Source organism: Tachypleus tridentatus, chromosome 13 (genome assembly GCF_004210375.1).
Source record: "Tachypleus tridentatus isolate NWPU-2018 chromosome 13, ASM421037v1, whole genome shotgun sequence".
Lineage (NCBI taxonomy): Eukaryota > Metazoa > Arthropoda > Merostomata > Xiphosura > Limulidae > Tachypleus > Tachypleus tridentatus.
The window spans coordinates 217,942,094-217,958,689 of NC_134837.1; the positions used below are offsets into that span (position 1 = coordinate 217,942,094).

General features: G+C 29.8%; 1 protein-coding gene across 3 annotated transcripts in view; it reads left to right on the forward strand.

Annotated features, from left to right (window-relative positions):
• LOC143240147 (uncharacterized) overlaps nucleotides 1–16,596 on the forward strand; it is a 90,363-nt gene that overhangs the window by 29,593 nt on the left and 44,174 nt on the right. For all 3 annotated transcript variants that reach the window (XR_013021594.1, XM_076482105.1, XM_076482104.1), the window contains exon 5: nucleotides 12,660–12,857. Coding sequence is in view for 2 of the 3 variants with exons in the window: in XM_076482105.1 (XP_076338220.1) it covers nucleotides 12,660–12,857 (198 nt within the window). In the remaining variant the exon portion in view is untranslated. The remainder of the gene's footprint in view (nucleotides 1–12,659; nucleotides 12,858–16,596) is intronic.

The following is a 16,596-nucleotide window of genomic DNA, read 5'->3' on the forward strand; positions in this document are numbered from 1 at the left end:
AGTACCACTTTTAATATTTAAAAAAAAACATTACATTTTATATCAGTAAAATATATGAAAATTTGGAGTTCTGTACACTGAATCATTTTGATGCAATGAGTTGCATGTGACTAAACAGCACAATCCAAACACTTCCTGTGCAGTACTTCCCAGAAGAAAAAAAAAAATTTTAATGTTCACTGTTTCAAGTTTTTCATCGAGGTATGAATATTACTATTAATAATTACTAGCATAAATAACTGTGTCATTTATTTCTGCTAGTTTATGGCAATAACTTTTCTATTTTGGATTGCTGTTCGAAGATAGGTAGGTAACAATTTATTATTAAGCTGTAAAAACTGACATCAGAGTCACAAATGCATCAAAATAAAGAAACACTGAATATTTTTACATGAATCTGACTGATACATGATAACCAATTTAACTCAGACTGTGTTGCAAGTGGAAGATTTATTTCACCAGTATTTTTTTTTTTCTTAGTCCATACTTGTAACAATTATGAATTATAGGAGATTTCAAGTACTTTGATTAGTAAACCATATAGTAACATAATGGTCAATAGCAATGTAATTCTAAATAGGTTTCATAACTTAAACAATGGTGAACCTCTTATCTAATACTCAGTACGTAATTTGAGTGTTAGGTTTGGTCAAGAGATCTGGTAACATTAGCAACAAAGTCCACCATTTTACTTTTCATTTAAAACTGTTTGAAAGATAAATCAGCTCAAACACGAGATTAATTTAATGTTAGGAATATGCAATAGTGAATAAATGTTTAAAAGGAATAATTCAGAAATTTGTAAAATGTGAAAGAATTTTGAGTCATTGAAAAGGAGAAAAAAAGCAAATAGATAAAAATGTATAGAGAGGGAGAGAAAGTAAAAATAAAAGGTAAAGGATAGAGAGAGAAATAGATAAGAAAGAGTGCCAATTATTAGTTTTTATTTATTGAAGCCACACCACTATAACACTGTTATCAACCATTTAAAAATGGCAAATGGCTCGATAGTTATGGGGCTTGACTTACAATTTCCTTCCCACAAAAAATGTTCACCTTTTCAGATATGATGGCATTAGAAATGTGCTGCACAATTCCACCAATTTATGTGACATTATGACATACACCAATGTATGTCAAGAATTTACAGTGGGTGGTGATAACTAACTGCCTTCGCTCTAGTCTGTCTTTCACTGCTAAATTGGGGATGGGTAGTGCAAATAACTCATGTAGCTGTGGGCAAAACTCACAACAAACCAAATTCCAGTACTTTTTGATAAAAGAGTAGCTCAGTGGGTGGTGATGACTAATTGCCTTCCTTCTGGTTTTTCATTAAGTTCAGGAGGCTAGGGCAGATAGCCTTTGTGTAGCTTTGCATGAAATTTAAAACAAGCAAACAGAAATGACGAAAAGTTAGAAAAGAGTTTTAGGAGCCTTGGTTGAGGATATGAGAAAAATCTTTGATTTGTTTTTGTAGGAATAAAATATTTATCCTTCAGAGGACTATTACCTGAGTTATGATTTGTAATATACACTTAAAATTTAAAAGTGCAATCTTTTGCAATTTACCCTCTGTCTGATGACCATGTGAATTTTTTTATAGTTTTACAGTGAAGTTACCATTGCAAAAGGCTCTGGCATAAAAGTGTCATATCCATAGCACATACCTTCTCCTTGCCTGCTTTAAATAAGACCTTTAGTGTATGAGGACATTGATTTCCAATTATCCCTTTCAACAATGTGGTTGTACAAGTATCTACACATGTTGTGTTCAGTGACTTTATTAGTACATTGTCATGTGGAACAACATTAGTATCTCTTTCACTCTCTAGATGCTTGAGGTATGCAACAGTTGAATGGATATGTCATGGAAGTAACTTGTGTACATGTGACTTAGTTGCTTTTCTATTTGGAGTTCCTTCTTCATTATGTTATACACAATTGTCTAGGATACATAAACAGTTTTTTTCCCATTGAACATTGTGTTCATGGATTCTCATCTGTTACTTAGCTAACAGACTTTACTTACCAAGGATTTGTTATGACTTGTTACAATTCTCTTTGTGTATGACCCTGGTACCTGAAGTTTATCCATATTCCTTTATTTTCTAATTCCATTAAGTGCAAGGGATATCCACATCTAGGAAATTATAAATCTCTGATCTAACACATGTTTATGGTCTGAGTATATGAATATTTTCCTATTATATTTCCTTAGCAAGAACAACCAGTTTTTCAATTTGTGCATGGAATACTAATGTTAAAATTAGCAACCAGGTTTTCAGTCTGTGCATGAAATACTAATGTTAAAATTAGCAACCAGGTTTTCAGTCTGTGCATGAAATACTAATGTTAAAATGCATCTCTGACACATGCCATTCCACTTCAGTTTATATTGGCTGTTGTTTTATATTACTTGGTGATTTGCCCATTCAAAATAATTTTGATATAATATATTTATCTGTTTGTATTTTGACTTAAACTATAAGCCTGGTGTTATAATTATTGATTCAGCTCCTGAAATTGTTAATCATTACTTAACTTGCAACTGTGAAATGCCCTACATCATAACTTATCACTAAATCAAAGAAGGTCCATTCAAATTATTATTATCAGAATAAAATATAGAATGTTAATTTAAAAAATCTGTATTCCTATAACATACATTCTATTTATATTTACAGAAATAATCTACATTTATTTTTATGAATATATTCAACACTTCAACGAAATAAACTTTTATGATTTGTAATTTAAAGTCTGAATACACAATACTAGCACAAGGTTGAGGGTAAAAAAATGTTGCATACTTGATGTTTAGATCTGAACTCAGATTCAAATGATTCAGTGATCAGTTTAAAAATCCTAAAAAGGCTTAAGGGATCTAAATTGGAATCTACAAGTCATAGTAGTACATATATGTTTCTAGTAAAATCTTTTCACACCAGAAAAAAAATGGGTATTTGTATGATGAATTATTCTGTTATTGATTTACCTTCAGCTAGAGAGCCTCTTAGTGAAGATTATAAAAAATTAGTAGAAACTATACATTCAGTAGAAACTCTAGCAGTGAAAAGTACATTTTCTTTCTTCATTCTATTTTGCATTAGCTCTGTTGCAGTTTTAGAAGTGAAGTTTGAAAAGAAATCAGGCCTTTGTTTTATTTGAGAATTCCTCAGGTTCTGTGCTTCAAGAAAATCAGCAAAAATTACAATTTACTAAGAGCAATTCAGTTTTGAGAAGTGGGTTTTCTTTTTTCTGCCGAGGTCTCTTTTAGCAGTTGAATAATTTAGTTTCAATTTTCATATCAAATTCTTGCAGTTATGTGGCTGAGTATTATTTCATCTATCATCTTTCTAGTACTTTCAGTTTTTTATTGTTATAGTTTTATCACACTGATATGATTCATGGTATTCAAGTGCAACAGAAAAGTCTAATTATCTGCACTATGAAGGTTCATTATTGTTAAACAAAGAATGAATCAAATGCAAATATTTAAGGACAATGAATAAACACAAGTGAACTTGACATGTAAAATTCTTTATTCACATCATAGTTTTTGTATTACCAAACTGATTGGTATCCTATTCTTCATGACTATTGGTGTTGAGTGTTGAAACAAGAACTGCAAAATAAACAAAAATATGAAATTTTACACTGATGCCTTATTGCAGAATAAGTCCTGAGGTTATAATAGTTACTAAGTTTACATGCAATTCTAAGCCATCTCAGGTCAGTATGTACAGTATAGGTTTCTATATTACTTTTTCAATAGGCTACCTTCCTGGAAGTACATATGGAAACATATATGCTAGCCTGAGACTTAAGAACAAAGGCTGCAGTACATAACCTAACTTAAAGGGTTGTGATATGTTACTACCTCTTGAAATTTAGTCAGCTTAGATGTGATCATGTATATGCAGAAACTGCACGAAAATTTACCTGAATATACTTGACTTAAGTTATATTTTATGATAGTTATGGAAGAGTAAAATTAATAGCAGATTTATCAACAACTTCTACTTGCTACATACAATTAAATATGGTTTAACATTTAAAATTAAAATAACTTATATGTCTCTACCTTTCACAGGTGCTTGATAAATTTTTAAAATTAGCACATCGAGTATTACAAGGAAATCATGGGTACAACATTTACGATATTTTCATGATGTTAAAAAAACGTGTTCGAGAAGTCTTGATAGAAATCAGTAAAAACCCTATGACCATATAATTACCTAAAGCTATGCACTGAGCTATCTGCACTGTGTCAACCACAGGGATTGAACTTCAGCTTTTAATATTATAATTTATCAAGCCATCAGAACATTTAGTGATTACCAGTGAAGATTTTTAGAAAAAACTGGCCAAATGATTACTTAAATAAAAAACTAATTAGCAGGTGGAGCCTCTCCAGAGCATTGATAAAATATGAAATTATATGAACATGCAAATATGACGTGTTTTTTTGGAATTTTTTAATTTATTAGCTTTGCATAGTCTTCTTTTATTGTGTTTTAAAATATATGTGAAACACATTTCTTTTCCAAAATACTATCTTTAAACACATTTTTATTTTCTTAATGTATTTAGTGACCTTTCTTTTATGAATTTATCCTTGTACTTCTAACCATTGAATTAATGACAGGAGCTTTAAAATATTTAATATTTGTGAACCATACTGCTTTGGGTACATGTAGTGGTGAATGAAATGATAAACTGGGCCTCGCGTGTATTTGCTTTTGTAGTACATGAAACATTTGATTGAATATGTGCTTTGTAAAAAAAACTTAATTTAACCTGGACATGAAGTATGTGATATGTCCCCCAAAGTGAAATAACAGCTTAACTTGGACATTAAGAACTGAAATTTTCTGGTATGTTATTTTAAGTAAATCTGTAATTTTTTAAACTTTCAATTAAATAAGTTGTTGGTGGAAATGAAAATGAACATGAACTTGTGTATATTTTAAGTTTCCTAAAAGTAACTTGTGTGAAAAATATTTCTTAAATAAAATATATATATTTAATATTCTTCTGTTTTGGTGATGTCTAGGACATTATATTTTTGTATATTTTAAAATAAAGTATGCTATGCAACAAACTGTTAGAAATTGACAAACACAAAGGTATATCTTATATGAAATGTATCCCTTGTAGTTGGGGAAAGTATACAAGATGCAGATGGGCTATAGATAAGCATAATGCATGAATAATCAGTAACGAGACATACGTTCAGAACTTGCACGTGCACTGTACAATTGCTCTACATATAGTTGGAATATGTGCTGCAGGTAAGTTTTTTACCACATGTGCAACCATGTCTTTCAAAGATTGGTCTAATTCTGTCATAAGTATTTGAGAAAAGTTAAAAAATAATAAGAAACATATGACATTTAACTGATATTTTACAAAACAAAAGTGATTTTTATACCTTTCACAAAGCTTGCTTCCTATTACAGTAAGAGATGAGTTATTTAAACATACCTTTTTGTAACTTTATCATCCATTTATACAGCTTTCATGTTTGCATTACCTCTCTTCACAAGTAGTGATTAAATCTTGAATTGTAGTTTTTTGCATAAAATTAATTAAATTCAGGTTAACATCTATTTAAGAAACTTTTAATTGCTTATGTTATCATGTAGAAACAATTGTAACAATTTTTCGATTGTTTAAGTTATATGTCATTTGTAGGTCTATCATTTAGTGATGATTATTAAAAACAAGAGTAGTTGAATAAATAATTTGCATAAATATTTACAAGATGCAAATATAAAATGAAGTATATACTAAAAATAGTAATTTGGAAAAGATGAAGAGAATTCAAAGCACAGTTTTCTTTGTAAAGTAAAACATTTTTGCACATAACGAAAAAATATATAGCATTCAAAGTGTGCTATTATCCAAAATAGTTGTTTATATGTTCTTTATTAAGATATGAATTAATAAAATATTTTCCGTTAGGTTTTTTGTTCAATTCTTCAAGTAACTTTGAAGTACCAATGATCGCAGGTGCAAGCTGCGTTTGGAAATCTATTCAACAAGCGATTTTTCGTCAAAACCTTTCGGAAAAAAAGTGAAACTGGTTTGACTGGTTCTCGTTTTTTTGTTAACAAAGCGAAGTATTCATATGCCGCGTAACGCATAAAAATTTATGATGCGTACTGATTTGTTAAAACTAATTAATAAAGTAAGTTACGTTATAAACATAGTTTGCAAATAGGTATATAATATCTTATTAAACACGAAACAAGTTGCTAGTATTGGGAAACAAGCACCATGGGAGGTGCACGAGATGTATCTAACACATAACTCAAATATTTAATAAACTTATTTTTCAAAGTTAAGGATAAAAATTAAGTATGCTTTCTTTTTTCACTAATTTCGAAATTATTCATTGTGAAAGATAAAGCAATGGATTTACGTGTTTATACTTATAATACAGTTATTTTTGAGCATTACGTGTTTATACTTATAATACAGTTATTTTTGAGCAATTATCTTTTATTTTACATTGAACACTAGGTGTCGCATTAGTGAAAGTAAGGTTTCGGGCCTACTTCTTTGTGAGGTATGGAATTATAATTTTTTATCATAGTATAATTGTTTGTTTAGTATTTTATTAACACGTTAAATTTTAATAATCTACATCATAAACAATACTAAGCTATAAACGTAGGCTTCTATTAAAACTGATAAACATTAATGTAACATGCTAACAACCAACGATAAATCTTTTGGTCTTTCGTTTTTCGGTTTAACTTCGCGTTTTCATTGCAGCTTTCAAGGTTGCCCATCTATATACACCTTTTGATTCGTGAGAAGTAGAAAGTAAAAATTCTAACTCACCATTTTTTCACAAAATAATTGATTCTCTTTTTAAGCACTTTTAAAATTCTCATTTTATTCTAACAATGGCAGCTCGCTCTGTTAGTCGACTGTATTGGTTGGCATTACTTATATCGATAGCATAAGAAAACTCCAACTGTCTTTAGGCTAGCCCATCTATCATTCGGTGAGTTTTTAAATCGGAAAATTACTTTGGTTCACCGGTAATATCGAAATGTGCTTAATATTTGATGATAGTGGTATTCTGGTCGTTATTAAGATAACCACTTTTACACTTAAAAGTTGTAATATGGGCTACAGGTTTTTAAGCATGACTGGTGTGCTGCGTTGTGTTTGTTGGTACATGTAAAAGTATAAATTTTCGTCTAAACAGTAATAAGTCATAAAATGTAAGAATTGTAATTATTTATTACAATTTTTAGTGCAATTTTTAATTTAGTAAAATGAGTTGGTTATTCTGCATGTTCTCGTATTTATAATTGGTAAAGTAGGTTGGTGCCTCTGTCAATTAGCAACTTTCTTTTCCTGAGTAATTAGCCAAAAAGTTGTTCTTAAAATTCATAAGTAAAAGGAAAACATTGAAATATCACAGGTACAATCAATGAATGGAATCTGAACACTCACAGCTAAAAGCAGGTTTTTTCCATTGGAGTCTTTGCTGAAACAGCAGTAGCAAAAATTATTGATATATATGTAGAGAGATTTCATGCATATTGTTCTATACAAATATTTCATAAAACCTATTACTATAAAATAACAAATTATTCAGGTTAGAGCTTAGGATACAGATTTTAAAATTACAGTACGTGGCAACCATGATCAGTATTAGTTAACATGTGACAGCAGAATGTATGGAACAAAGTGTGTTGGTACTAAAACAGCAAACATTAATTTATCTTGCATTAAGGATCTTACAGCCTAAGAATGCCCATAAAAGTCTGAAATGCTCATGTGCTCCTATCCTAATGCCATTTATGAACTAATATCTACCAAGAGAATAATATAAGGTTTCAGTTGATGTGCAAATTTGTTAGCTTTGTCATGTATTTCTGTGTATTTTAGTATTAAGAAAATCCATCATGTTTTATTGTCTTCAGAAGGCATGATAAAGAAATCAAATGCTTCTATCATATCAGTCTTCTGAATAATATTGTAAACTTTAACAAGTTACCTTTTTCTCTTCTCAAGAAAATAAAATATCATAACCAAAATCATTCTTTTAGTACTCCTCTGAACCTTTTCTTGTCATTCGGTATCTGTAACTGAACATTATTCTATGTGAGGCCTGGTTAATGGTTTATGTAAAGTTATACTTATCTCATTTGTCTTCAGTTTTATAATGTTAAAAAATTATATACAATTACCATATAAAAATCTAGAGTAGAATTTAAACACAAAAAAACTACATGCAACAAAAGTCCACATCTATAACACTATGTAACAAAGTTTTTACTTTTTCTTGTTCCTGGGCAGAAAGTGTTATTTCCCAGTTGCTTATGCCTAAAGTAAATGGAAAAGACCTATTTTTCTCTTCAAACTTTTCTTTTGTGACCTGGGAGCATATAACAAAAACATAATGGGAGACTATATTTGGGGGCTGATATGTGAAAGTGATTTACATTACAGTCGCAAATCTCGAAAAACTACTCACTTCTAAACATTTTTGTTCATTTTTATATAACTTTAGTATAAATACATGTAAATTTTAATTCATGTGTTGTTTTATTCGGACCCTATGTAAATAAAAATATGTAAATTTGTCCATTTTTTACATAGAAAATAGTTTAATTTCTAAATTTCATTATTGAGGTCACAAAAGCAAAGTTTGAAGGGAATAATGGCCATTTTCTGTATTCTTACAACATAAGCAATTAAGAAATAATGCATACTATCCAGGAACAAAATTTTTGTTGCATAGTGTAATTAAATAATGAATGATATACTTTTCCTGATAAGAGAAATAATGTTTTTATTTAAAATATCATGATTGCAATTAGAAATAATAAAATAGTTTACTTATTATACTGTTTAAATAAGATAAACATAAAAATAAATATTTTTCATCTAAATATTTTAGTCATATATTCTCACTAAACAGTAAACTAAAATTATCTGATTTGATTATTTTATTTTGTAAATATATATAGAATAATGTTTATTGGCATTGCAACTCGGTAAAACCATGGTTTATCTGTTAAAAGTAAAAGCATTATTCAAATAAAGAACCAAACATCAATAAAATGCCTTTATATACCTTAAACTAGTTTTTAGTCATGTGGCTTTAATACAGTATGTATGTATATGTATACATAGTCCTTTGTGTAATTTAAAACTATGTACATGGCTATGACAAAACCTTCAAGCATCGTGCATTGTTTTTTGATATTCTAAAAAAAATGGTTACTTATGCAGTAATACTATTTACACTTGTTTTAAACATTAAAAATTTAAAACAACATCTTTATCACAAGAATTGTAACTTCTAAACTGTGTAAAATCTGTTTTTAACAAATATTTTTTATATGCGCTTCAGATGTCCTAAACATTACTATTTTTGATAAACAAAACTCTAAAAATTATATTTGAAAAAGACAAGATAGTAAAATTTATCTTGCAGTGTTTGACATCCATATTGTTGTGATAACTTAAAAATAATCAGTTATTGATTGAGGCATTAACTCTATTGCTAAGAGGGATGTCAACCAGTTTGTAGACTTATATTCAAAACTATATGGAACTACTGTTTCATGAATGTATGTCAGTAAGTTTGGTATCAAATTGTAGATATTAATATTTTGGTATTATACATTATTTAATTTAATAATTGAAAAGTAAACATTAGAAACACAATTCTTAAATATCAATTTTCGTGTGTCACATGGTATGTTGAATGCAGCTTTGGTTCAGATTAGGTGTTTGTGATGTCCAAATACAAAGTCTGTAGTTTCTTGTGAATTTTTTGTACTTGGTTGCTGATGGACATTGTTTGCTAAGCCTTTTAAAATTTCACACGTGGAAGGTATCAAACAAAATATATTTTAGGTTTTACATATTCAGTTAAATAACCAACAAATCATTAACAACTACACTATTACCATAGAATTCCACTATCATTTATTGAGCTTAGTAACTGCTATGTATTTTGGTTTTAAAAAAACATGAATCTTTGAGCAGACTAAAGATGCATCCTACCTGGAATCAAAAGAACGTGGTAGCCTTTTCACAGGTTAAAATGCTGAGAAAAACCACTCTTTGGTACACTCGTGTATAATATAGTTATTTACGTTTTTTTGCTATTCGACTGTATATATAAAAAACCTAAAAAAGATATCTTTTATATGCAAGATTTTTAAAGGCTTAGCAACCTGTGTTCAGTGGCAACTGAGTACTAAGGTCTGAGTGAAAAGATAATTATTTGACTTATTGTTTTGTATGTTAAGAAAATATTTTTAATTTATTTCTAAACAGTAATAATCTATACACACACACATATATATATATATATATAAAGTATAATAATTGATATGTGACTGTATATTACAAAATACTAGTCCATTAAAACATGGAAGACTAACGGTCAGTTTTATATTATTGGGTATGTAACACGAGTGCATGTGCACTGTGTCAGTGCATGTTATGTAATATTAGGTAGGCATGACAGAATGGTCAGTATGATAATAAATATATATATATATATATATGTTTATTTGTAGTGTTATGAGACTTAACCTACCTAGAATAAACATTTGTATTTTTGTGTTATAATATGTATTCATTCTAGCTTGAAGAAAGCATAATTTTTATTAACTTTTTTATAATGGTTGTGAGATTGATCAAGTGACAAACCTCTTATAGTTGGAATATAGAAAATAATATAAAATATAAGGTCTTACTGAAAACAAACATTCGAAATGTATTTATAGGGTTTTAGAGATTATGCCAGTAATATTTGAGATTTTTGGGATGAAAAATAGTATTTTTTAATCATAACATGAAATCAGTTTGCACTCAAACTAGTTATGAAACATACTCTATTTTCACAAACAAATCTTTTGTAAAAATATTTTATTTAAAAAAATCTGATTTTTTGAATACAAAATACTTGTAATCTTTAGTAAAAGTCTGCAGCTAGTTTGTGAAGATATACTTGCTGTATCAAAAGTTGTAGTGCAAATATGTAACATGTGAAAGTGTGTAGACAATCTTGTGGATATTACATCAAGGCCATAGTGAATGGGTTAAACATATTGCATGACACACAAAAATCAGTGTGTGGTTGTGTTTTTAATACATACTTTTCAGTTAAGAAATTAAATAATATATAATATAAAAATTTGAATTATCTAGCTTGATACCAAATTGAATGACATAAATTCATAAAATAGTTCAATAAAATTTTCAATTAAAGTCAACAAATGAGATGACATGGCTTTTGACCCATGACCCATTGTGATAGGGTTAATATGAATGTTTATATTTTCTTTAACATATTCCCTACAGTATCACTTGCTATTATCATCATTATACAATGAAATGCATAAAAGTAACAAATAGAAATATGTACTTACATTTTAACTGTTTCTGTAATTTTAAATTATCTTCTGGGGTTGTGGATAATTTCACTTGTAGTTTGTATTTAATATTTTTTTACTGTTATTTACTGTTGGTTATTTATGTTTACACATGCCAGTGGGTACCTGTGGGTTATAGAATATAAAAGGCAAAAATACCTTATCATTTGTTTGGCATAATCTTTTTTTACACATTTATTAATGTCAGCCTTTCAGAGTGAGGGGTGTTTTGGTGATTTTATAAAAGTTAGTAAACCTTCCAGATATGTATTTCAAAAACCAAGTAATGCTTAATTAACATTACAACTGAAATGTAAATTAAAATCTAAATAAAATTTAACTGTCTCTTTAATTATAACATATTTAGACAAGAAACAGCTGCTGTCATGAACAAAATAAAGAACAATAGTACAGGCAGATGTATCTGCCAGATGATGACAGCTTTGCCAATTTTACAATGACAGTTACTGCATTGTTGTGTAAAATGACTCCTTTCTAAGAACTATGAATACATATGTGTAATATTTAAACTTTAACAGGTGGAAATGGCACTTGCCCAGGGTTGAAAAAATGTATTCCTTGTTCCAACTGCATTCAGTGAAATAACTTTAAAACTTACCAGTCAGTAATGTCAGGTAAACAGCTTCTTGCTTAGACTTGTATATGAACACCCTTTATACTTTAAACTATACTTTGCTAAATTTCTGCAGTTTATAGCTTGTGAGTCACATCACATAAAACCTGAGGTAATACAAAACTTAAAACTGTATTGTACTTGATGTAATAATTTCATTAAAATACATTGAGAGTAAAGTGGTTTAATGATAATTTGAAGGTACCTCAGTGTTGTTGTTAAGGAATAATTTATTTGCATCATTATCACAAAGTGTTCCTTTTTTCTTTGGTAACATGAAAAGCTATAGATTTAGATATTTTGTAAGTTCTTCATATTTTTTGCATTGCACATCTACTCAATTTTTCATTCAAATTATTAACTTGTAATGATACTTCAGTCATAGAAGTTTGAAGAGTTCATGGGCTAACTGGATTTAATGCTCCTTTCAGGTAAGTGTCATGCTGCCATGATGTTTCATGGTTGCTGTAATGTACCACTGTTGGTCTTTGGGTTTTTTGTAGTCATTATGTAAGAAGTATAAGACTAATATTTCTGAAAGATAAGTAAAATTTTTTATATCCATTTACACTGTTCTTGCTATATTTACTATTCTGTAACAGGTAACTTCAGTCCATCTACTCCTAGAAACATCACAGATAACTGCAAAGTGAAAAAGAAAACACACAAGAAGTCCCACCTGTACAAACAAAACGAGAAGGGGGAAACACCCCTCCACATTGCTGCAAAACGTGGCGATGTGCGAAAAGTACGTTTTCTGATACGTCAAGGAGTAGACATCAACATAAAAGATTTTGCAGGTGAAAATTCTTGCTTACAAGTTTTATTTATTGTTAAATATGGGATTTGAGATAACAAAGACCACATGTGAATTGAACAAAAGTAATCAAAGTGACTGATGACTAGGCTATTGAAAGTAATGTGAATTTAAAAATTGACTACCACAGTTTTACCTCTTTAGAAGTGTACGTAAAAGAAATAGTTAGTGGTTTTGTAATTGTTTCACTTTAATGTAAAAGTAATAAAAAATTGTCAGATTTGACAAAGTTGTTGAAATACTCAGTTGATTTTCTAACTTATCATTAAACAAGAAATTCTTTATAAATATGAAAGGTTTTCCTATAGTAGTAAATTTGCATAGTTTGTGAACTGTTAATTTTACAGTTATATCTAAGATGCAAATATATGAATCCTTGTTTAAAGTCAGATAGTAAGCATGTTTTTTCAACTGTTTCTCATTAAGAAAAGAAGAAATATATTAGTATCAGTACAAGGCACAAGCTTTCCATAATCCTTCTATCATATGTGAATTTCACAGCATATGGTTCAACAGTCTAATTGCACAGAAACCTTTATGAACTTTTTTGATATGTTTTTGTATGGTATAACATGAATATCCTGGATTCTCCTTTATTGATACATACTGTTATCTGAGAATGTATGAAAGGCTTTTGTCACTGATTTTTGTTTTTGTGGATTCTTACTTGTTACAAGATGCTGCACTTTTTTTGTAACTTAAAGTTGCTTTCTTTTGGGTAGTCCTGATTCCACAGTTGATTCGTATTTGGTTTCCAGTACTATTAAGTATAATCTGTTTTGGAAATTCTAAGTTTCTAATATCTTTACGATTTGAGTGCATAAACTATTTATGTTGAAAAGGTTATTGCACTGCCTTCCTAAAGGTAAAGTTACCAGTGGCATCTTATTACCTGTAAAACATTGATGCCAAAGGGCAGTTCTGATACCTGCTACATCACGATGACTTGTTATTGACTGTTGTTTTTGTGGATCTTGCTTCTTTACATATTCACATTTGTTCTAACATGATCAACCCTTTTTATAGTTATTATTTAAAAGATTTATTAAATTTGAAACAGCAAAATATTGCTTGATCTCTGAAAAAATGAAATCGCACAATTTGTTTTTAGCTTTACAAAGTGACCTGAATACATATTAATAATGACTACATTAAAAATTGAAGGATAGTTTTATTTACTCTTGTTTATTTGATTTTTTTTTCCCATTTTAAATCTGTAATTAATAGAAAGGCAGACAATGCAATGATGTTTGTGTTTTAGACTGTGTACTTTAGAATATTGTCATTCATTAACCTAATAGAAATGAGTGATAGTAAACTAAATATTTTAACATTTTTAGATTATTACAGATGAGAGGTGTACCATTTGGAGTTCCTGTTTAAAATTCTAATAACATATTGTAGTATTCTTTGTGCATGGAAATAATTACATTACAGAAAATTCCAGTAGAGTACATTTATAAACTGAGTAATGAATTTCTCTGTATTAAACATTTTGAAGAGTATTCCCCTGGGCAGTGATATGATTGTTACTCTATTGTTTGGGGGATACAGTCTGCTTCTTTCCTGTGACTTGTATCAACAGTTGTTGGGAATGTCTGCCAAGAGTAAGTTTCATAGGTGATGATTCCTGCACATTTCTTGAAAGTGGTACACCAGAAGGACCTGTACTGCTTTGAAGTAGAAGTTTGATAAAAGTTGTGATCGGGTCCATTCTGAAGGCTTTCTGAAATAATACTGGCTGATTGGTTTGTTGTTTGTAACAAAGGCAAGCATTTACAACTTTTAAGTCCAAAATTTGAAAAACCAGGTTTTTATAAGATTTTATTGTCCTTCATCCAGTAGAATAGTAACTTAAGTGTTGATGCCCATAAACGTATTGTAGTCCACAATTAACTAAGGTTTTTTAACCTCAGTATCCCTTCCTCTTCTTGTCACTGTTGTTGTTTTACTAGAGTGTATAGTTAAAAGTGCATAAATATCTCGTTTGTCACTCCACTTTACAGCTGTCAGAGTTCTCCACTTTAAAATTGGGCTTCATATCTCTGTAAGTTTGTTGAAACCAGTTGCTCTGGAAAGTACAATCTCTTTTTCTTGAATGTCCCACAAGCATGGGAGGAGAATTGTAGAAGTTGTCCAGAAAAACCCAGTGTCCTAATCTATTTTAGTTGTCTATCAGCTAAATATTTCGCTGGCATTTGTTCTACTTTGCCTGTGTAGATTTTGAACTTCAGATTATCCATTCACAGCTTCTTTCAGGATTTACAACTTGTTTCCCCACTCTACAGGTTTCTTTGGTAAATATTGAAGAAAACTAATTTTACATTTTGTTCCCAGCATTTTTCATCTATAGTTAGTTCTCTGTTAAGAGAGTAGTGAGAAAGAAAAGAGTTTAGTAGACAATCTTTGATTGGTCTAACCTTAAAACGTTTATCATAGTTAGAATCGGTATCTAGGAAGAGCATTAGTAATGTTATTGAAATTTAAGTAAGTGTGGATAACTAAAAAACTGTCCTTGGAGAAGATGTTAGTAAACCAAGGATTATAGGAAGGAAGAAATGTAAACCAATAACTAATAAGATATGTAGGCTAATGGCTAATAAGATATGTAAGCTAATAGCCAGCAAATAATTGTAATATCACTCTATTTGATTTTTGCTGTGCCTGTCTTTTCTCGTGTGCAAATTGATTTGTTTCACTTACATTTAAAATTTCTACACTAAACAAAAAGTTTAAAAGGGTCAATAATTTGATTCAAGGAGGTGACTTTGTGTAGACACCTGTTAATGCAGGTAAGTGTAGTTGCTTTTCCTCAGTGATCTGCTCCCAGGTCCAGGTGTCACTGCAGGTAAGAGACTTCTCCTGCTAGGAAAGGGCAGTCCTAGTACACATTGGAGCTCCATCCTTTCCTTGCTCTGTCTTTTTTCTGTGGTGGTAGTGTAGTTCATCTAGATGTACCTGGCCTGAGTTGTTGTTGTATATCTTCATCTGATAAAGACCTTCTAGCTACTTTTATGGACAGATCAAGAATAGCTGGATTCATCTGAGGCCATTTTTTTTTTGTCCTGATTCTGTCAAGGGCATAGCAAGTGAAGCATCAGCTTCCTCAACTGCTAATTCCCCTGACAGACTGCTGCTTTAGTCAGAAGAGGAAGGTGTGTGCAGTGAAAACTGAATCTCTTCATCATATAGAACCTTTTTCTGTTTAAATTCATGGAACTTTGCTTTAAGTTCTCTTTTAGCTTTCATTTCTAGAAGAAAAACATTACATATATATTATATTGTGTATCATTTATTCTTTATTGTGTAATATTAAGTGTATTAGTTTTCTAGAAGTATATATATTCTGTGATGTGTATCATAGATTTTAGAAGCAGTACATGTTATGCTAAAATACAGAAACAGCTACAGTGTATTATGGTCAATAACTATATACCAAAACTATTGAACAAAGATTCCAGTTGTATTTTAAATAATAATAATTACTTCTGGTTATAAAGTCAATAGCAAAAAATATACTTGAAGTAGAATGGATCTGCTTGGTACCAATTTGTCAGTCTTCTAACAAATTGTAGAGATATATCCAAAGTCAGAGTGCTTGACTGAGTTTGAATGCTTTCAAAACAAATAACTGCTTTTGAAACATGAATGTTTATTGATTGATGAATAAATCTGCTGAAAAAGAAGTTGGTCTTCACAACTGTGTGCACCAATAAAATCTT